A 23,847-nucleotide genomic window follows, 5' to 3' on the forward strand; every position below is an offset into this window, starting at 1 on the left:
GCTTCCAAATATAGCAGACTGGCTGGAGGATTGACAGCTTTTTCGAGCAACCACCTGCTAGGCATTTGACCTACCACCTCTGGCTATTGGGTGGGGATGGCATTTTTGAAATCCCCTGATTCGTGGGACAGTGTCATGGCTAAGGGCACGGTTACCCCAGGGTACAGCAACAACAGGGGCACAGATGGACTTTCTAGCCTAGTAACTGTGCTTGCCTTGCTCTCCTCCCTTGGGGCTAATGAGCACAGAGCTCTCTGCCCATGTCACATATTTCTAGCTAAATCTCTTATTCCCCATCCATGTAGACTGGCCAGTCTTGATCTCATATTTCTCTCTTCATTGAAATCATACTTCTGAGTTTTCTAAACTCCTTTCCCTCAACACCTGGACAGGGAGTTTAGATGTAGCATATGGGTTAGCCAGAAGACTATGGGGTTATAGGATGGAGAATTTCTTTGAAGGTCGTAGGTTCATAGGTGAAGAGCTACATGTAATCTCAGATCCTCCCTAGCTCCACCCTCTCATTTTTAGAGGAGGAAACTGAAAATCAAAGAGGGAAAGAAAATACCAAAGCTTAGATTTGAATCCAGATCTTTGGACTCCAAATCCAGGTCCTTGGACTGTGAATCCAATGCCCATTCCCCTTACTACAATACATATAGTTCTATTCTATAATAGTTCTATTCTTTGCTCTGTGTCACAGTGAGAGACAGCTCCCTTAAAGTCTGTACTTGGCTAAGGATGTCATTTGAGAAGAAGAGAGGCATGCGTAGTGATTGGGGATAGGTCAAGGGGACACACAGTTATACTTCTCCACAAGAAGTCATGCTGATCTCAGGTTCTCCAAGATTCCAAGTACACTGACTTGATATTAGATCTAGGGCCATGATTAATGGGCTCTGTCAGCTACTACCTGTGTGCTTGGGGCAAGTCTCTTGTCCTCTCTGGACCTCAGCATCTTCTATAAAATAAGATGTTTAGATTAGATGATCCCAATTCTGATCCTCTGATAAATGGCTGGAAGAGAAATCTTGAACTTTCCTCAAACCATTCTTCTGGCCTATGAATATATAATGCCAGAGCTGGGAAAGACCTGAGTAATGAGGGGAAAGGGAAAGGCAGCAGTGGTAAAAGTGGTTTAGCTACATCTAAGGCAAGGTCGGGAGGGAACCTGTCTTTGACTGAGGCTCTGGTGCTACTGTGGTCATATATCCTTTGAGGGCTGTGACTAGTGTAAGAATTACTCTGTACCTTCCTCCCTCCCCACCCGTCCCTTGCTCTGCAGAGAGGCACATCATTAGAGGCTTTTGTTGACTCCATCTCAGCAGGGGTGAGACATACACACATTGCAATTTCCCCAACTTTTGATTCTTGGACAGGGCCGAGGCTGAAGTTTTGGGGATTAATGCTGGATACAGCCATTCTGATGAATGCTTCTTAACAGGATGCAGAATAGAATTAAACTCAGTGCTCCCCACTAACCTCACTGACCATCCCAATGTGTCTTTGGTCTTCCCTCAGTGCCCATACCTTTTCAGCAGACTCAGTTGCAGCCCCTGGCCTCAGGCTTCCTCTAACCCTCTGAGACCCTTTCCATTTCTCTCCAGGTAGTTGCAGAAGGGCTCAGTGTTTCCTTCTCTGTTGCCTCACCCAGAGTTCTTGACCTGACAACACAGCACCCTTGTGTTTTTTTTTCTTCCAAGAATATTTGTGTAGGATTCAGCAAGAGTTAAACCTCTTAGAATCCTGGCTTGGATATTTATAAGCAGTTGTTTTTAGAAATTTCTGATCCAGCATGTGTAGGTGCCACAGATCAGCAGCACGAAGCATTGTTTTCCCCCTGGTTTGTACACGGCCTTTCAGAGGTCTCCAAAGCTAAGGGGAGCGTTGGCTGATTCATTCTGAGAGCCTTGCCAGAGTTACACAGGAGGTCTTCATCCTTCTGGGCACTCAATACTTTTCAATACTCAGGCTTTGACCATAAGTAATACGATTAAAGGCTGCTAGGTTTGATGCAGTAATTGACTTCTTAACAGCTGGTGAAAAACCAACTAGAATTCTTTTAAGGTTCAAGCTTCATTTATATGCACACCTTACTTAATTCATTAAAGCTAAATGTCTGCACAGCAACATGGATTTTCCACAATATCCTTGCCTGGGGAGCTAGGGTTTTTCTTGCATATTAATGAATGAAACCTGCTGGTTTATAACCTGTGGTTTGATATATAGCAGCGTTCTGGACGCAAATGCACGAACTTGGGTTATTAGGATCAGGAGGGACCTGGGGCCCCTCTGGTCTCCCTGCTACTTCAACAAGCCACCCTTCAAAAGATACCTGATAGCAGAACCAGCACTAGCATTTTCTGTCACTGAGGCAAGTACTTTGAAGCCTGCCTGGGTCAAGCAGTGCAAAGTACCCCTCAATTAAGACCCTAGGGCACTAAGCCATTACTGGGGGGAGGGGAAGAGGTCAGCCCAATCCACCTTCAGCCAGCCTTAGGTTTTAGCTGATTTTTCTTCATAATTAGGTACTCATTTAGTGACGAATTGGGACCAAGCTCTGTTCATTCTAACCTAGGGCTGTCAAGGAGTCATTAAATGTTTGCTTGAAGATTTGTAGTGAAGGGAAAGTCAGGCAGTATGGAAAGTGGAGAATATACCTTTAAGAGACTCAAGACAGGATTATAACAACAAGCCCTCACAGGCTACTGAACAAAAATATTTTTTTCTATTATGATAATAGTGTAAACATAACATGATAATTATCAGTTATTGTATTTACCAAGAAAACAAAAGCTTCTCAGAGTTTTTCACTAAATAGATTAATTTAAAGTGGGACTGAATTGTCTAGTTTGTCTCTTCTATAGAGGTAACTCAGTTGTTTTTTTTAAGCATAAGACTCAAGGGTTCCTGAAACTTGATTCAAGTTGATATAAGTCATCCTTAGCTAAAGGAGTGCCAGAAATTGAAATAAATTCCAACTAAAATCTAAATCAGAAGCACTGGCTTCAGTCAAATGGATTTCTAACACCATTCTCATCGAGTGATATCCAAGTAGATACACATCAGGGCTGTTAAAACCCTGTTGCTTTCCAAATGGCCTTATGGCTTTTAAGTTCCTTGAGGATGAGGACATTTTTTTTGTTACTCCTGCTCCTTGGAACCTAGAACCTAGAAGATTCCTTCACATGTGAGACATGCTTGGTAGTTATTTGTTGAATTGAATTAAATTTCCAATTGATTGATCATCTTCACCCTGTGAATATTTCAGAATGCAACAGCGAGTCTCCGTAAGCTCTGAAGAAAACGAATCTGATCACATGAGCCCTGTGACATTGGACAATTTGACCCTGTCACCTCAGATTAAAACAAGCAAAAGTATGTATAAGCCCCATCTTATTCATTCACAGAGACGAGTCGAGTACGGGCAGGTCTGAGTCTCCAGGTGTTTTTCTGGAGAATTATTCTATTTGTGGAAGACCATAATGTTTGTGATGTGAACTGAGCTCATCGCTGGCTGTTAGGGCTATAGTGCCAGCTGATAACATATAGAAAGATCTAGTCACAGAGTGTGAAGAATATTTATGAGCTCACAAAGTTTTCTCTTATTGCCTTTTCTCCCCTTAAATTAAATGGGCCCTTTTCCTTCTGGTCTGCTAGAAACTAGAAATCTGCATAGCTGATAGAAAAGTTCATAAAGTCTCATTTGGACTAATAGGGAGGGGGATGCTAGTGTGACTTAGTGGAAAGACTCAGTTATGCAATAAATTGATTTAGAGAAAAGCAGGTAAATTATTTTACTTAGAATCTAACAGAATCTTAGAGCTGGAAGGGACCTTTAGAGTCTGTGCCTAGACAAGAATCCTTCCACAGAATCTCTGATGAGTGGTCATCTAGTCTTTGCTTGAAAACCTCTAGTGAAAGGGAGCTCATTCCTTTCCCTAGAGCAATAGTCCAGTTGACTTTTGGTTAGCTAGACTCGTTAGGCTGTTTTTACTCTCATCAAGCCCAATTTCGCCTAAATTTACCTAATTTCACAGCTTCTCCCCATTCATTCTAGTACTGTCTTTCGAGGCCAAGCAGACCAAGTCTAATCTCTCTTCTGTATGATGACCCTTCAGAGAGGGCTGGAGGCCGTGCTATCAAATCACAGAATGTCAGAGTTGGAAGGGATCCCAGAGGCCATGAAAGCTGAATACAAACCCCCTCTGCAGACTGTTCCTGGCCAGTGGCCATCCAGCCTCTGCTTAGAGACCTTTAATGAGGAACAATCTAGTACATCGTGAAGCAGCCCAATTCCACTTTGGACTAGCTCACCTTGCCAGAAAGTTTTTCATGCCCTCCAACCTGGATCTGCCTCTCTGTGACTCCCCCTGCCCCCATTCCCATGGCTAGTGGTCCTGTCCTCTGCCAAGCAGAACAAGGCTAATGTCTATTCTACATGATAGCCTTCCAAGCATTTGAGGACAACTATCATGTTTTCAAGCTTCTATTTATGGTGACAGAGCCTGGGTAACATTTTTCTCCCATGAAGATATGCTCAGCCTTCTTTAATGAATAGATAAGAATCATTTGTAGTTGGTCATTCATTGTCTACAGGCAAAATTATGCCATCAAAAGAGCTGATAAATGACATGCCCCCTTAAGGAGGTTCAGCTTCCTCCAATAAAATCCCTTTTAAACCCTGGATTCTCTTAACAAACCATTAATGTGGCTAGTTGCAACCTCAACCATTCAGGCCAAAGTTGTGGAATGCCCATTCAAGACTTTGCCATAAAGAGGTCCTAATCTTAGACTACGAAAGCTTCCTAGCTCAGCGTTTGTCCATAAGATGCTGATTCACAACAGAAGGAGGGACAGAAGTCAGAAGCTTCAGCTTTTTGTATTTCTCTTTCAGGTTCCTCGAGGACATCACTGGCCGCGGAAATGGAGGAATGGATTAACAATAGCTTCCTGTTGGCTTGTTCAGACACAGAGGAGGAAGATGGGAGCCAATTGGTTAGTGATGATACATTGAAATAAAAGGTGTCGAGGCCATATGAAGTGAGAAAAGGGGGCCAGCCCTGATGGGCAGATTCTCTATATCACTGAGATCATGAGGTGTACCCCATGTAGAAAGAATGGGAAATTGATTGTATTAACTGCATGGAAGTGCCCCTCATGTGATCTCGATTTGTCTACATATAGAGAATCCCCCTGAGGTTGACCAGATAAATGTCCTAGAATTTCAGGTCTGTCCACTGAGTGTACTATCCCAGGTCACTTGGAATTGGCCAGTTGTTATCATTTGGTAAGCTTTGCGGCTCTTTTCTAACAAGACAAGGGAGGTAGAAGCTGAGACCAAATGAAATCTACATAAGCTTTACAAATAATTGCCTTTTGTCTTATCAGTAGATCAAAGCTACCACTGGGACTCCAGAGTGTTGGCTCTAAAATAAACAAATCAATAAATGTTTTATCATGTTCAACCACAATAAAACAATACACAGGGTAGGACTGGAGTGGATGTAACAAGGTCCATGTTCAGGTAAATGCACTATGGAAGGATTTTGATAAGCTGAATATCCCAAATTCCCAACCATTAGAACCACATTATGTCCTCACTCACACTGCAGGGCTCACTTCATTCCCTCGTGCCATCTACAATGTTCTGTCCCCACATCTCTGCCTGTTGAAATCCCTCCCTTCAAGACTTGGCTCACATGCTCTTCCTCCCAGCATCTGAGCTGTAAAATTAAGGGATGGAACCAGAGGATATGAATAGTTATAATGTTTGGCATTTCTATTCTCTCATTTGGGCTTTACAATAATCCCGGGAGGTTAGGTGCTATTTCTCCTATTTTAGAGATCAGGAAACTGACATTCAGAACAGTCATGTGACCTGCCCAGGGCCATACAGCTAATAAGAGTCAGAGATGGTGTCAGATCTCAGAACTGCCTGACTTGAGGATTGGCACATTAGCCATTGTGCACCCCTGCCTATCTTAGATGGATGCAAATGGTCCTTCCAGCTGAAAGAATTGGCCCAAATGAACATTTTCTACAAGACAGAAAACATCTGGAGCCTGTCACCCTGGCAGGTTATATCCATGGCTGATCAGTAGCATGGGATTAGGGCTGTTATGGTGGGCAAAGCCCTAATCTTCTGAGGTCAGCAGTATGGAGAACAGTTACCATTCTCTCGTTTTACTGTGTGTTTATTGTGTGGCTACCATATGCCATTCTATCCTTGGAATATGAACTCTTGGAGGTCAAGGACTGTTTCATTTTGATGTTTTTATCCTCAGCACTGTATGTGGCACATAGTAGGTGCTTAGTAAATGTTGGTGGATTGTGCACTGGGGATACAAAGACCAAGAATGAAACAGTACTTGTTCTCAAGGAGCTTACATTCTCCTGGGGTGGGGGGGATGTAGCGTGTACATAAGTCTGTAAGTACAAATCAACCTATACCCTCATATGGAGGTTGGAACTTGGGCTGAGCCTTGAAGGGAGTTAGGGATAGAAAGAGGAGGTGAGAAGAGAGAGCCTTTCAGACTTGGGTCAGGGGGAAAGAGAGGAGACAGTCTAGGGACGTTCTAGAGACCCTTTCTATTGGGGCCAACCTAGTGGGATACTTTTTAAGCCAAAGGAAAGGGGGTTGTGGCATAGATGCTTCTCTTAAACTTGGGGATGTATTAGAAACCCACTCATGTCTTTCTAGTTGGGATTTTCAGCCTCATGTCCTTCCAAAGGCTTTCTTGATCTAAAGTAACATTTAAAAGAATTGGCACTTTGTGAGCCAACACCAAGTGACTGGGGTAGGAGGGTGGTGGTGGTATGAAGGCCAAATGTGTGCAGAGCATCACAGAGAAGTTGGCCACAGATAAGCAACACATGGAGAAGCCAGAATTGACAAGTCTTTTTAACTTTGGCATTGTCTCAGCTGCAGTGTCTGCAAGGGAAACAAATATCTCATGATTGACTGAAGTTTCATGGCAAGTCATATATCCTAATGTGGAATATTGCAAAATGTAAGGCATATTTTCCCTAAAAATGCATTGTCAGTAGCAGTTTATTAGAACCCAAGCAAGAGAGTGCTTTCCTTCTCTTTACCCTTTCTTGCTTACAAATGGGAGATTCGGAGGCCCCTGCTGTCAACTGCTAATGATCTGTGCAAAGGTTGTCTGTCCAATTGGGGTGATCTGTGGTCACTGTCTGGTACAATCCCCCGATTGCATACCTTGAGCCCTCACTGGCTGGGCATAAGTAACTGCTAAACCTGGATCCCAAAGGTTGAGACACTGCAAGAATGGTAAGATGACGAATTTCAAAGGCAAAATCTAACTGCCTTTGGGGATTATCTGTCTTTCTGAGTTCTCCATGCCGCTGCTCCAAGCAGTGGCCAGTGAAGAGCTGGCACTGTTGACCTTCGCCTGGGTGCCAAGCTCATCTGTAGAGGTTCTGCCATTGTGCCTTGGTCTCATAGGTGCCTTACTTTGGTGCAACCTCTATGCGGATTAACCCTTAGCTCTTTCCTTCTTGCTGTTGAGCCTGTCTGGAAAACCTATTTCTCAAGAGATTTGCAGCCCTGATCTTGTCATGGACACTGTTTTCAGTCTCATTTCTGTGGATATGCAGATCATTGACCGAGAGATTCTTGTTTTTATGTATTTGAATTTTTTGGTTGTACTTAGAAGTGATTGCAATGTCCGAGGGCTTCTGCTGAGTGAATTCTCATACCAGTGTGCTTCTGCTTGTGCAAGTCAGGCTTTGTTTCTTTCCCTGTCCACTCTTGAGCTCAGTATAGTCAGTGTGCCTTGGGGTGTTTGCTATATGGATGGGTTCATTTTGAAATCACATCATCAAACAGCTGAGATTGAGCAAGGAAGGCTATTGTGCTTTTGGAAGCTTTCGACGGGACCCTCTCATTGAAGCTTGTGTAGTAGAGGGCAAAGCCCAAGAGTCCCGTTGGTTCGTAAATTTATCGTCCACAGTCGTTGCCTTTCTATATGTGCCAAAAGGAATTTTTCATGAGATCAGTTTACCAGTGCAGTATTTTAAAATAAAAAAATTAAAATGTTTCCAAGGTTTATTCTTAGAAATGATGTACTTCAGAATTTAGTCGTTCTGTTATTTTCTGTCTCTGGCTAAAGGAGAATTGCTATTCAAATAAAAATGTATTCTTTATGCTAAGCCTTTCTCCCTCTGCTTTGTGACCATCAGTGTCTCTGCCTTTACTCCTGCCAACCTAATGCTTCCCACTCTAGCTTCTCCCTGTAACTTATGTCGCAGAGAATGTAATTGTGCCCCATGATGGCCATAGAGTTTGTAACACACTTTCTCCAAACAACTTTCCAGTCTACAAGAAAGTATAAAGCCCTTAAAGAATGTGAGAAGAAAGAATCGGATGATCAGCTGGTTAAAAATGGGAATGCCTGTTCACTCCTACATGAGGATGGTGAGGCAGAAGGGTAGGTGTCATGCCAGAAATGCCTTTCCTTCCCTCTTGCTAGGGGACGTTGGTACAAAATCGCCCTTTTTGCTTACGCTAGACCTTTGTCAACCTTGCTTTGGTGCCTCCCATGCTAAGAAGCAGAGGAGTCATGTTTCTTATCAGGGATGGGATTCATTTTTCCCTGTCTGAGCACATGCCTGGTATTGAGGGTGACCTCTCCTGACAGCTGAGAAAGAGCATGCTTGGCAGAGACCTGGGCAAGGTGCTTTGAGAACTGGGTCCACAATGAGCCCATGTCCCCTTTGTCAGTTCCCCTCTCTGTCTGGCTGTTGGCTGAGGCTTCTGGGCTGATGAATAGCTGTGGTACATTGCACTGATTCACTTTAAGTCCTGCTTGGCCCTTATCCCAATAAGCCACCACTCCCTTGCTATCAGCTCTGAATATTGACTCAGTGCAGACATCCTGTCTGCTCGCCTCAGCCAGACTTGATGCTGTGCTCCTTACTGAGGTATTTTGGTCAAGGACCTTGTTTTAGCATAAAAGAATAAGAGATGGATAGGACACCACAGCCTGCTGACAAAGTCTATGATTTTGTGATCTTGATCAGTGCTCAGAAGGGGAGCCCTATGAAACTTTCATACTTTGAGACAATATTCTGATGTCTTTGCACGGTCCCTAAGAACTTTTGGTCTTGATGGAGTCATTCATTTGGACTGGAGTCCTCTATTAACTAGGTGCTGTGTCCCTAAGAGACCATGAACTAGTCTAGAAAGTAATAAAGGACCATTACAAATAGCCATTATGGATCTCAGTATTTCCTCTGTCAAAGGTCAACTTGCCACTGAGCTCATACTCATGGAAGCTTTGAAAAGGGTGCAGGCTGCTGGGTGAACATCTGTGCTGCTGTATTCCATGTATAGGTTCTTAGTTAGAACACACTTGCTTTTGTTGGCCATTAATTCATTTATTATTTAAAGGTCGGTGAAAAATCCAAATGGAAGAAAAGAAGGTGTGATCCTGGGGAACAGTTCACAGAGTGTAAAATGGGCCAGTAGTGTTCGGAAGGCCCAAACTGAAGGTATTTTGTGAGTTCATCTGTTAGCTGCTTTTAAGGCTAGATCATAGATGTAACCAAGTTGCCTCTATGTCACACTGCATGCCAATTAGGCATACAGGAGGGACAGCTTGGCCCTTAGAAGCATATCTGCAAATGTGTGAGTTGGGTTGGGGCATTGGGGATTTGGGAGCTTTTTTTTTTCTTTGATAGCTTCAATAGTAGATTTTTCTTTTTCTTTTTGAAAGCTAAACTTCCCCCCCTTCCCCAGAGCTGTTATGGTTGAGAAAGCCTTTGAAACACAAGACATTCTGTCTTGTTGAGGGAACCTTCAAGAAAGAGGTGGTACATATTGTAGGTGTGGCCTGGCCTTCTGAGAATGTCATCAAATGTTTCTCCTCTGTCCTGGGCAGGACCAAGAGTGTTATTTTCTCATATTATTCAATGCCACTCCCACTGCCCTGCTGAAGTCATAGTAGGGGCATACACATTTTTGTCTGATTTGTGACTGATACCTCTGGGGAAAAGCAGAGTGGACCAAAGGAAACCCAGGATTTGGATTCCAAAGACCTGGGTTCAAATTGTGGCTCTACCACTTACTACCTAAATCAGTTCAGACAAATCATTTGGCCTCTGTGGACCTCAGTTACCTCATCTGGAAGATGGGGGCAGAGTTGACCTTTGAGGTTCCTTCTAACTCTAAATTTATGAGTCTAAATTTATCCACCTAAACTTGGTGATCTGAACAGGGGTGTCCCTGTCCTTCCCTCTAATGTGTGTGTGTGTGTGTGTGTGTGTGTGTGTGTGTGTGTGTGTATGTATTCCTCCAAGACATGAAAATTTTATTCTACAAACCAATGCACTTGTAAACCTTCCCTGGTGCAAGTCACATATGGTCTATACAAAGCCACCACTGGAAGGAATAAGCATATCTCCTTGTAACTGAGAGTCTTATTTCCATCCACATTATTGTCCTCCATCTGTAGTCTGTAGGGCAAGACTTTGCATTGGCCTCGAAGTGAATCAAATGACTGGCCTCACACAGCTCTTGGGGTTCCATGCCAAGGAATACCCTTTACCAGTAATTCTGCGTTCTAACAGCAGCTCCTCCTGCATTTGATTTAAACTAGTGTGTGTCTAAGTTTGCACAAGATGCCAATCAAGGCTCCAAGACTATACATAGTGGCCTTGCCATAGATCCCTTAGAAGCAGGGTCTCTTTCCTTGCTTCCAAGACAGCTATGCTCAACACAATGTCTGAATTGTATGTATTTCATTTGTGCAATTTAGAAAACTGAAAAGAGGCCGTCAGATGCATTTCAAGACAACGACACAGGCTGAATTCAAGACTTTTTTACCTTTCTCAGTTTCCACCAGCTAGAGCAAAATGCACCCTTTGTAAGTGGCATTGGGCCTACCCTTCCCTCTCTACCTCCCCACCTCAATGCAAATGCTTTTTTAATGAGTCCCACTTTTCCCAAATCCACTGGTCGCTGCTGTTGACTCTAGCACTGGGCAAGAGAGGTGTGGATCCCAATTTGGCCAGCTCTCTGCTTGGAGAGAGGAGGGAAGAAGAAAGGATGGTTGTGTCCTTGCAAACAGAACAGCGATCGAAATGCGTGTTTTTATGGCCGTTTAGATCAACATGCTTCAATCGGCTTTTTATTAAGCAATACAGTATTAACAAAGAATGCCAGCCATGGACTAACAGTGCAAAATGGGTGAATGCCTCTGTGCTCGGTCACGAACATTTGCTATATTTCTCATGTGACCTTCATGGGGTGTGGACATTCATCTTGAATGGAAAGAATCAGAGTTGCCTTTTCCATAACATCAGCATTTTAAATGTATTAAAAGAGCCATAAGTCCTGATCTTGAACTCAGGAGAAAATTAATTACATTAATTTTTAGCTCAATTCAATGCAGGGTCCAGGAAATGAAACATGATGGATTTTTATTTCACCTCATTCATCACCATAACTAATCAGAGTAGCTTTGAGGGCACTTTTTTGGTTTGGTTCGGTTTGGTTTTATAAAGCGTTTGCTAACAAAGAAATTTAAATCCACTTTGGGCCAGTGCTTGCAGAAAAGAGCTTAATTTGCAAAGACAAATCCTGGATTTTAAGCTCCCATGTACTTTGGGAAACATTATTTTTTGCTCACCATAATTAGTTTCCATTGCAATCACAATCGGATTAATGGCAGGTAGTGTGGTACGGTTGCAAGAGTGTTGGATTTGTATCCAGAGTCCCTGGTTTCAAATCTTCCCTCTGCCACTTACTACCTGGGTGACCTTGGGCAAGTCATTTCACATTGCTTGGCCTCAGGTTCCTCATGTGTAAAATGAGGGAGTTGGACTAGATGGCTTCTTCCATCCCTTCCAACTCTGCATGTGTTAGAGCAAGCGTTGCTTTCCCTGCCTCCAGTATGTTTTAGAAAATTGGGCCCTTGGCAACAATTCAAGCTTCCTGGTGGTGATCATCATTATACTAAGCATTTATTAAGCATCTCTCTTTACTTGAAAATTAAGTACAGAGGACATGATCTCTGCCCACCAGGAGTTTCCAATCAGATCCACCACACAATCACATGTATTAGTTATTATTTGAAAGGCAGTGTAAGGAGGTGGCTAGAGAGCCAGACTTGGAAACAGATGAGACTTCGGTTTCAAATCCTGCCTCTGATGCTTGCTCACCAGGTGACCCTGAGCAAGTCACTTTACCACTCTGAGCCTCAGTTTCCTCATCTCTGAAATGGGGATAACAATAACTGTAACACTTTCCTCACAAGGCTGCTGTGAGGATCAGATGAGATTATGTTTGTAAAGCACTTTGCCAACTTTTAAGTGCTATAGAAATGCCAGCTATTATTATTAATAATTAAAGATAAGGTGCATTTTCAACCTCTGCAGCCAAACCAGTTGATTGAACATCAACCCTCTTCAATGGACCATGGCAGAATGAAACTGTATCACATGGTCCTGATAGGCTGTGCAGCCTCACGGGAAACTGTACCGGAGTATTTGAATACTCACTTGCTAAGTATTGAAACGTTAGAATAAAAAGCTTTTTCTAGTGCATGTGCTGGGAGGGGGGTGGGGGTGGGTGGGATATTTTAAAAATTGTGTTTTTTTAAAAATCATTAGAATATCACTGTTTGTAGACTTCACATGATGCCAGAGCATTTGCACTAATATTCATGCACTTTAACAAGGTTAATATCGGGCCTTAAATGTGATCTCCACGCATGCAGCATTCTTGGTGAAGCATCTATGAAATCTGGGCTTAAGGCGTAGGCATTCTGTTTATTTTGCCTCCCAGTCTTTGTGTCATAAAATAGATGCCACTAAATAATGATGACGGATGTCAACTGACTATACATTTGGAAGGTTTCTGTGGTAGAAGGAATTCTGGGAAGGAAAATAAAAACATCATGCTTCAGTACTTTGTAGATGCTGCTTTGAGTAAAACAAGAAAGATAAATTCCCCTTGAATTAAGGGAGTGCTAATAGAAACTTTTCCCCTTCCCCCTTGCATTTGGATATTCCCTTTGCAAACAAGAACTAAATTCCCACCACCCACCCCCACCTCGCATTGGTATTACAGAAAGAAATGACATAGCACAATAATATTTGTAATTACCCTGCCCTGTCCATGGTACCCACCTCAGCTTCATCTGCCCTAAGATGGAATGGACCCTAATTCCAACACTGGGTGCCAGTGCTCCTAGGAGCTATCTCCATTTTCCCATCCGGACCAAGGGAGGAAATGCAGGCTTCTTTTTGCTTTTCCAAGAATATCTATTCTAGACTCCATCTCCTAAATTGGGCATCAATTCAACCCAAACTTTACTCACTCAAAACCATTTCCATTTCTCTGTCTAGGCACTTGGGGGGTGGGGCAGGTGGTACTTTTTGCTCGATCAAAAAGAAAAGAGCAGAAGATTGTTCCATTTTACTTTTTAAATAATATATTTCTATTCTCACTCTGTGGCTATAATGTACCAAACGAACCTAGTGACCAGGTAATTAACTATTTTGCAATAGTACGAAAGGATCTCTTTTTGTAGTTTGAGCCACCCAGGGTCATCAGATCAGTCTTCAAGGCTCACCGAAGTTCCAAAGCAAAGTGGAAGTGGTAAGGGTTACATTTGTTGCCTTGTGACTTTGGGACATGTGCCGTAGCTGTTCTCACGTACACATTTGCAAGGGAGATGTCCTTTTAAGCATCTTTACCTCCTTTTGAACTTTGGAGAAAGAAAAAAAACTATTCTAATAAATGTTTTTTTTCACAATGTGTGCTGTTTCTTCGAGATTTTCCCCTTTTGTGGTAACACACACTTTTTTTTTCAATCTCGAAGAATACAATTTCCTGTTTAGAAACCCTTGGGGGCAGTAGTATGCGTGCGGTAGTGAATCTGAGCCATCTGACTTGCCTTAAATGTTTTCTACTGTAGTTTGGAAGATGACTGTTTGGCAACTCTGTTTTTCCGAGCCATGATCTCAGAGTTGTACTATGAAAAGTGCACATTTTTCTGCAATTGTTTCTGTATGAAGGGATTGTCAGACACTCCAATGACACCGCAATACTGTAGCACAGCAGTATGCTTTTCTCTGTTCTTTTTAATGCCATGGGCCAGGCCTGTGGGATTGTACAATAGTATAACAAATCAGTTGGATTTTAATCAGAGACCTGGAAACTTGATACTTCCTCACATTGTCCAATTGCTGCAATCCATCATGGACAATTTTTAAATCATTCATGAATATTTCGGTATATTTTAAACTTCACTACGGATTAAATCTAAATACTATTGCAATTAATTTGTCATATGTGCCAGTCCTGTAGTTAGAGGACAAATTTAATAGATAACATATTGATATAAGAGCAGTATTCTTTAGCATTTACCATACTTATGTAGAAAACATGGGGGGCTTTTTTGCCTCACATAGTAGTTGATATAGATGTTTAAATTTTTTAGGGTATTGTTAAGTATTATCTACAGATAAAATTTCTGTTCCAGTATTTTAAAGATTGACATTCTATACACTTTATGTTTGGTTTCTATGTGTTTACAAATGCAGCTGCACTGTTGAAATTTGATAAGATTCTAGTTGTAACCGATGGTAGCAAAGTCACTCTAATTCTTAAAATCAAATTCTGTTGTTAAGATGCGCTTATTAAAACTGTTAATTCTATTTGAAAATCAAAAGCTTAAATAAATTCATTCATACCTAACAGTTTTGTTTCTGGCTAGTAAAATATTGATTATGTGTCCTCCGTTCCTTGCCTGTTCTTCAATGACCACATCCCCAATCCAATGCTCCACTGGAGCCACCATCCCCTTGATTTGGGGTTCCCTCCATTAATCCTATTAGCAACCCATTCATGCCTGCTCTTCCTGGATGACTCCTATCACCTTCCTCCAAGAAGTTCACCACAGGGAGTCCACCCAACCTGTTTGGGAGGGGGAAAATTTTTGGCTTCCTCTGGACATTTTCTGGGTACCAATTGACCACACAGACAGTCCATCTGTTACCCCCTCACTCTCTATGTGACTGACCCACTTCCCCCTTCCACAGGCATTCACTTCCCTGATGACACCCTTCTCACTCCCTTCTACAGAATTTCGTGTTTATACTATACTGTCTCTTGTTCCTGCCTACCATACACCATTCATAAAAGCAGTTTATTTCTTTTGAGAGAGAGTTTTCATTTAGGCATGGGAATGGGGAAAGAAAAGGGAATGACCATTTATTATGTGCCTACAATGTGTCAGGCACTGTGTAAAGTGCTTTACAAATATTATTTCATTTGAGCCTCAAAACAGCCCTGGGTAGTAGGTGCTGTTATGACCTTTTTATTATCCCCATTTTACAGTTGAGGAAGTTAAGGCAGACAGAGGTTAAGTGACTTGCCCAGAGACACACAGCTATTAAGTGTCTGAGGCTACAGGTCTTTCTGACTCCAGGCTCGGAGAGCTATCCATGGTACCACCTCACTGATTCTGTGTTATTGGCATGGTCAATATCATTATTTGTTCCAGAGAGGAAATATGACTTAGTAGAGGGACCAGTCTTGAAGCCAGAAACACCTGGGTTCTAGTCCGATCTCCGACACCTACTACTTATGTGATTTTGTGTAGGTTACCTCACCTCTCCCCTGTCTTCCTCAATGAGTTCAGTGTCTGGCTGCACTCTCCTCCCTTCCTTATCTCAACTTCTTGGTGAACAAATTCACTGCTACACTATTTCTCCACTTAATTCCCTACCACTGAATGTTTACTCTTTGCCAAACCTCAACCCTTGATTATCTCTACCATCCTATCCACTTGCTGTTTAATGGAACTGGAGGAAATCATGAAACTGTGATGGCTGGGTTTATTACAAATTTATGTTATCTAATCTCACTTGGGTTCCCACTGCCACAAGGCAAACCTATTCCTCCTTAATTGACTTGCTCTTCAACTCTCTACACCAGCTGTTCCAAACCTTCTTGTATCTCCTCAAGCCTCTCACATCAATCCTTCCCTTCCAATGTCTCACCTGAGAATTTTGCTTGAGAACCTTCACTGAAAAAATCGAGATGATTAACCGGTTGAGAGCTACCTCTTCCTTGTCTCACATCACTCAGACATCTTCTTCTGCTATCTCCTTAATTCTGGGGTCCAATGAAGAGTTGACCCTTCTCCTTGCCAAAGCCTCTATCTGAATCCTTGACCCTATCACATCCCAACTTCTGCAGAAAATTGCCCCCACCATCCCCGTTCTTTCTTATCTTTAATGTCTACTTATCTGCTGCTTCCTTTTGTACTGCCAACAAATATGCCACATCTCCCCACCCTTAAAAAGCTCTTGATTGTTTTAACTATCCCTCATAGCTTTCATACATTATCTCTCCTTCCTTTCATGACTAAGCTCTTTGAGAAATCCACCTACAACCAGTTTCTTTGCATTCTCTCATCTTACTTGCCTCTAGACCTGCAGTCTAGCTTCCAACCTCATCATTCAAGCTCAAGCTGCCCTCTCAAAACTTCATTATTAAGAGATCATTCTTATGATCTCTTAATTGCCAAATCTAATGGCATTTCCCCACTGTCACTGGCCTTCATGACCTCTCTGCCACATCTGACACCACTTTCTTTTTGGCTATGCTCTCTTCTGTAGTTTTTTGTAATATGTCTCTCTCCTTGTCTTTCATCCCATCTGTCTGACTGCTCGTAGGTCTCCTTTGCTGATTTTTCATCCATATCATGTCATCTAATAGTAGATGTCCCCTGAGGCTCCAAGACCCCATTATTTCTTTATTCTATCATTTATTTCTTGGTGATCTCATCGGCTCCCGTGGCTTCGATGAGCATCTCTATGCAAATGATTCCCAGATCTAAATATTGAGCCTTATTTTCCTGAGCTATGGTCATGTCTCCAATGTGTCTCCATTTCAAACTGGATATCCTCTAGGCATCTCAGATGTATCATGTCCAAACCAGAACTCACTATCTTTCCTCCCAAGCCCTTACCCTTTTGAACTTTACCATCACAGTGAAGGGTAGCACCATCCTCCCCATTCCCAGACTCACAACTTTGCTGTCACCCTCAATTCCTCACTCTTTCTCACATCACAATCCAACCCCTGCCAGATTTTATCATTTCTACCTTAACAACATCTCTCATACTTGTCACCTCTCCAATCCTAAGGCCACAACAGTAGCTCAGGCCTTCATTGCCTTCTGCCTGGACTAATTGCAAAAGTCAGTTAATTGGTCCCCCTGCCTAAAGTCTCTCCTCACTCCAATCCTTCCTCCACTCAGCTATTAAAATGATTTTCCTAAATGTCAGCCCTGCTACTCAATAAACTCTGCTGACTATCAACTCAAGGATAAAATATCAAGTTCTCTGTTTGGCACTAAAGCTATGGCTCCTTTCTACCTTTACTGTTGATCTATACTTTAAATTCTGCTATGAACTCTAAGGCTCACTTGCACTTTCTAGCACACTACATTCCATCTTTGGTCTCTGGGCTTTAGCCCTGGCTGTCCCCCATGCCTGGAATGCCATTCCTCCTTTCTTCTGCCTCTTGCTTTCCCTGACTTCCTTCCATAGAATGGTTTGATGAATTCAGAAATGAGTGAATGGCTCTTTTGCAACCCCCATCCCCCCACTCCCTCATCCCTGTCTGCTAGTCCCTTCCTCTCTCAGATTTCCTTATATTTACAAGGTCAATATCTTCTATGTATCTAGTTGTTTACATGTTTTCTCCTCCATCAGAAAGTGAACTCCTTCATGCCAAGGACTGTTTGTCCTGCCCTTATTTTGTATCCCCAGCTTAGCTTAGTGCCTGGAGCATCTGAAGTATTTAAATGTTTGTTGACTGATTAACTTACTGACCCAGACATCAGAGTTGTGACTTCCTCCAGCGATATTCAGCACAACGGTTGGCAGGGTTTGACTAGAGATGAACAGCAGTATAATTCAGTTTTGAATTCACCAATCTATGCCACCATTTAGTCCACATCTGTCTATCTTGTCCACAAGAATGGCATGAGACCTTTTGTCAAATATTTTGCTAAAATCTAAGTAAATTATCCATAACTTTCTAATACACTGGCACATCTGGGATTTTATTGATATGGGCACACCCTCCAACAACGCTGATTGCAACCCAACTGTGTCTTCTTCACATCCTGTTTGACTCTTGTCCTTGTCCTCCTGTAAATTCCCCAGTGGCAGGCCACCCAATGTGCTGGGAATTTTTCCTCTTGTTCTATTGACATTGGGTGAATACGACTGGAACCTGTGGCCTGTCTGTAATCAGATTTTCCCACACTGATGAAAGTTTATCTAATGATCACTGGTTCTCCCATCCCCCCCCCACTATGTTTTAGGCCTCTCAATAAAGGCAGACTGACTTAATTCCATGGCCTTCAAAGTGGCAGTTATTGCATGCCCCCTCAGGGTCATAAGCGATCAACCAATCAGAGTGGGAAGATGGATCACATCCTACCCTCCATGCCCTTATCTCCCAACACTCCTCCACTCTACCCCCTCCTCTATTTGTCTAGTTCTCAGCCTTTCTGACTCTGGGCCAACTATTGGCTGCTTGGGGAAATTTTAGCCAAATCAACACCTGGGCATTCAAAGTAGCAATTATGTAGAAACCACTGGAAAAATTTTCCTCCTCCTCCCCCTTCTGCTCCCACGATCACCTTGTGATGGTGGTAGGAAAACTCGATGCTCTGGAGGCAGCGACTGATGAGTAAGAGTCCCACCTTCCAGCTTTTTGTTTTGAGTGGGAGAGAGTGAGTCACACAAGATGAGCAGGCATGGATGAGTGGTGCTGTCCAGCCCAGAGCTCATTACACTAGCCTTCTCCCAATCCTTTAAAGCCTTCCTGTTACTGCTGAAGGCACCGCCATCTTTCTTGTCACCCATGTTCATAATCTTGCTATTATCCTCAAATCTTCACTCTCAGTCATCCCACATAGGCAGTCACTTGCCTAATCATATCTTCTCTGCCTCCATTTACCTTTTATATACACCCCTTTCTCTCCACTCACACGGCTACCACCCCAGTTCAGGCCTTCATCACCTATCACGTGGACCATTACAATAGCTCCTAATTGGTCTCCCTGTCTTGTCTCACCACCCTCCCCATCCATCCTTCATCCTCCACTCAGGTGCCAAAATGACTTTCCTAAAGTACAGGTCTGATTATTTCACTCTCCTGCTCAATAAACTCTAACAGTTCTCTACTACCTCCAGGATCAAATATTATTTTCTCCTTACTTCTTTGGTTCGTAAGTTCTTTTTTTGTGCAAGTTTTATAATGGATTGTTGTTCGGTTGTTTCACTTATGTTCAACACTTTGTGACCCCATTTGGGATTTTCTTGGCAAATATACTTGAGTGGTTTGCCATTTCCTTCTCCAATTCATTTTAAAGATGAGAAACTGAGGCAAACAGGGTAAAGTGACTTGCCCAGGGTCATACAGTTACTAAGTGTCCGAAGTCACATTTGAACTCATGAAGATGAATCTTCCTGATTCCAAGCCTTGCACTCTATCCACTGCAGCACCACCTAGCTGCCCTTCTGTACAATAATAAATGTGTATAATTTATAAATAAGCCAATATACACATATTGGGTGTTTTAACTGATAGTGGTTGTGCAATCAAAGACATCCAGAGACCACTGCTTTCACGAGCTGACTCTGGAAAGGTAAGCTACTGAAAAGAAACGCCTACCAGACCAAGGAGAAAGAGACAGGTCTACATGGAAAAGTTAACCCAGGTAAGCAACTCTAGGGTACCCATCTTTTTTTTTTGCAGGGGGAAGGCAGGGCAATTGGCGTTAAGTGACTTGCCCAAGTTCACACAGCTAGTAAATGTGTCAAGTGTCTGAAGCTGGATTTGAACTCAGGTACTCCTGTCTCCAGGGCTGGCTCTGTACTCACTGCTGCCACCTAGCTGCCCCTAGGGCACCCATCTTATCAGAGCTAGGATCACAACACATGACCAACCTGACCAGTACTTGTAATATAACGGAGAGTCTCTGTGAGCAACAAATTTAAATCTTGGGCCAATGTCTATTTACCTCACTTGGTAGCTGAGGGTAACCTGGGCCTATATGCCAGGAAAGAAATGAATGAATGTGCTTGGCTTTCCTCATTGCCTTGTTTTCTGAGACCACATTCTGTTATGCTTTCAGAGTTCTTGTCAAAATTCTGTCTTAGTCTTAGTATGAGGTCTCTGCAAGGAATTGATGATGACCCTGCATCTAGAGCTAGAAGGGATGTTGGAGGCCATCTAGTTGGAGGCCCAGCAAAGTCAAGTGACTTGCCTAAGGTCATACCTAGATTTGTGGCATCATAGATGGTACCTCAGGGGCCATCTAGTTCAATGCCCTCATTTGACAAAGGAGGAAACTGAGGCCCAGCAAAGTCAAGTGACTTGCCTAAGGTCATACCTAGATTTGTGGCATCATAGATGGTACCTCAGGGGCCATCTAGTTCAATGCCCTCATTTGACAAAGGAGGAAACTGAGGCCCAGCAAAGTCAAGTGATTTGCCTAAGGTCACGAAGCTGAGATTTGAGCCTAGATCCTTTGATAGTAAAACACTTTCCACTAGTCCATGCTGCCTAACTTTGCACAGTAGTATTAAGGATACCCCCCTTCAGTCTGAGATCTGAAAGGTGTGTTGCCTTTGTAGGGATGCCCTTATTAGTTGGGGGAGCCGATTTTATTTTCTTATGGGAATGACTCCCAGCATTCAATAACACAACCTAATGGAGAAATGGATTGTAATGTACACATTACAGGCGGCTACTGGGAAATCTCCTTATGAGATCATCACTTACACCACTTATTGGCTATATGATTCTATAAACATTTATTAAACACCTCTGACTCCAGGCTGGGTACACTAGCCCCTGAGCCACCCAGCCACCTAGTTAGAAAACTCCTCATTTTATAAGGGAGGAAACTGAGACCCATGAAAGTGAAGTGACTTGTCCAAGGTCACACAGTTAATAAGTGACACATCCAAGATTTGAACTCAGATTATCTGACATCAAATTCAATGCCCTTTCATTGCTCTTCCTAGATTTCTGATGCTACTTTAGATCTCATGATCTCTGTGAACTGTGTCTGAGTAGACATGGCTGAAGAGCATCCTCTCTACTACACTTGCCCCATGGGAAGAGAAAAGAAAAAGAAGTCTCCTATTTCCCCCCTTCCCCCAGTCCTTTCAACACAGTGGTTGCATCAAAATGGCCTTTTTGTTTGGCAGCTCATAGTCTGTTGATCTTCCAGGCCTTGCCTCTTAATACACGCAGACAGCCTGAGGTCTTCAGTAGGGAAAAGCTCCCTCAGTTCCTGATTGCAGCCCATTAGGTGAGTCTTTTCGTGGGGCAGTGTCAGCACTGAGTACCAAACTAAACTTGATTACTGCAGAATTACTCCTGCTGAAGCCCATCTGGGAACTACCCAGCAGCCCTCCCTCTGCTCTGCAGCTCTAGCCCCAAAGGGGCATCTGGGGGTGGGGATGGTACCAGCTGAGCACCACTGTGAGCAGCCAGTCCATCAGGGGCCCAGTGCCAGCTTTATGAGGTCTTGAGCTTGTGCCGACATCAGAGAACCCCAGAGCTGCTTGGGACCTCAGAGGCCACCTGGCCTGAGCTCCTCATTTGAAGGAACTTGGTCACTCATAGGATGATCTTTTAAGGACTTTCACAATCTAGCTGTCACCTATCTTTCCACACTGATTTCACATTATTCCCTTTTACACACTCTTTATTTCGGCCAAAATGGTTTCCTTGCCACTTTCCAAATCTCCTGCTCTATCTCCCACCTCTCTGCATTTGAGTAGGCTGTGCCTCCCACCTGAAATGTTCTCCTTCCTTCCCTCTTTCTCTTGGAATCTCTGCTGTTGTTGCTCAGTTATGAACTCTCTGGAACCCCGTTTGGGGTTTTCTTGGCAAAGATACTGGAGTGGTTTTGCTATTTCCTTCTCCAGATCATTTTACAGATGAGGAAACTGAGGCCAACAGGGTTAAGTGACTTGCCCAAGGTCACACGACTAGTAAGGATCTGAGGCCAGATTTGAAGTCAGGTTTTCCTGACTCCAGGCCTGGGAACTGCACCACCATTTCTAGCTCCATTCAAAGCCTTCCCAAACCCCTTCCATTGTTAGTATTATCCGTCTCCCAAGTGGGGTTACAGAGAGTTGGACATGGCTGAAATCATTAAACCAAAAGATCATAAATTTGTAGCTTTAGAGCTGGAAAGGATGTCAGAGATGTTCCAGAGGAGGAAATTGAGGCCCACGGAAGGGAAGGAAGTTGTCCAAGGTCACATAGGGAGGAAGCAGCAGAATCCAGCCCCCAAGTTTTACAGAGAGAGAAACTGAGACCCAAGGAAACAGCACTGGAGAGAACACTGGATTAGGGAGGAATCAGGAGACTTGGGTTCAAATGCTGACTCTATTCAATTCAAGCCAACAGACAATTATTAAGTGTCTGAAATAATTTGGAGACAGAAGTTTTGGAGGCAGAAAGGTTTGAATTCCAACTCTGCCACTTAGTACCTTAGTACCTATAACCTCTCTGGGCCTCAGTTTCCTCATCTGTAAAATGAGGGTTTTTGGCTAGATGACCCTTAGCATCCCTTCAAACTCTAGATGTAGTACCATGTGCCTAGAACTGTGCCAACCTCTGGGGATGCGATGATAAAAGTGAGGCATTCCTTGCCTTCAGGGAGTTTATATTCTCCTGGGAAGAAACAAAATGGACACAGATAGGTAAATGTAAACTCCTCAGTGATTTCGAAGGCAGAGTGATAACACTAATGACTGAAGGGGCTGGGAAAGGAGCTAGAGATTCCAAGAGGCAGAGGGAACCAGGGAGAAGATTTCAGGCAGGAGGCACAGCTTACTCAAATGCACAGAGGTAGGAGATGAAGCAGGGGATTTGGGAAATGGCAAGGAAGCCATGTTGGTCACACCAAAGAGTTTGTAAAAGGGAGTATATAATGCGAAATCAGTGTGGAAAGATAGGTTCACAGCTAGATTGTGAAGTCTTTAAAGGCCAAATGGAGGAGATTGTATTTTTTCATGGAGGGATAGCACGAAGGGAACCAGTGAAGCTGTTTGAGCAGACCTATGCAGAAGGGATGGATTGGAGGGGGGAGTGGTTGGAGGAAACCAATTAGGGGGTTATTGCAAAAGTAAGGCTACAGGTGAGGAGGGCCTGGATTCGACTCTGCTGCTTCCTGGCTATACAACCCCTCTTTTCCCTAAGCCTCAGTTTCCTCATGTGTAAAACACAGGAGGCTTAAAAACCGGGAGAAACATACCCCTGTCTTTTCCCAGGAACCAAAAGCAGCTGATTTCCTTAGAATGACCCCCAAAGTCCTACTTAATCAGCAAGAGGAGATGTCTGTGCTATAATCATGTACTTCTCCCAACTCAGCAAGGATTCTCTTTTAGTCTGTCACTTCCAATACGAGTGCAGCATGCTTCAGCCCATTTGAGTTAAGTAGCTCCCGTGCTTTTGAAAGCGTTAATGATCCTGTTACAGGCTGGTGCATGTGCCCTAGGTAGAAGACGTCAAGGGCACAGTTCTCAAGCTGCCGTCCCTGGGGTCTCCTTAAGCTGGGACGGGATCATAGATCAGGAGCTGGGAGGGAGCCCTCGAGGTCATCGAGATGTGAGGAGACTGTGTCAGGCTGCAAGAAGCTAAGGCTGGACCCAAGGGGAAGGAAGGGCTGGACTTGGAGACATGTGGGCTCAAATGCTCTTCCTCCAGTCTGAAAGAGACAGTTACTGCTGCCATGGTGCTGGAAAGTTTGTGATGCCCTTTTT

General features: G+C 43.3%; 1 protein-coding gene across 1 annotated transcript in view; it reads left to right on the forward strand.

Annotated features, from left to right (window-relative positions):
• The window catches only part of MCF2 (MCF.2 cell line derived transforming sequence), a 118,960-nt gene extending 95,324 nt beyond the window's left edge, over positions 1-23,636 (forward strand). Inside the window, exon 25 of the mRNA XM_036739808.1 lies at positions 23,583-23,636. Within this exon, the coding sequence (XP_036595703.1) occupies positions 23,583-23,636 (54 nt within the window). The remainder of the gene's footprint in view (positions 1-23,582) is intronic.
• Positions 23,637-23,847: the final 211 nt, after the last annotated feature.

The sequence above is a fragment of the Trichosurus vulpecula genome, chromosome X (assembly GCF_011100635.1).
Source record: "Trichosurus vulpecula isolate mTriVul1 chromosome X, mTriVul1.pri, whole genome shotgun sequence".
NCBI classification, from domain to species: domain Eukaryota; kingdom Metazoa; phylum Chordata; class Mammalia; order Diprotodontia; family Phalangeridae; genus Trichosurus; species Trichosurus vulpecula.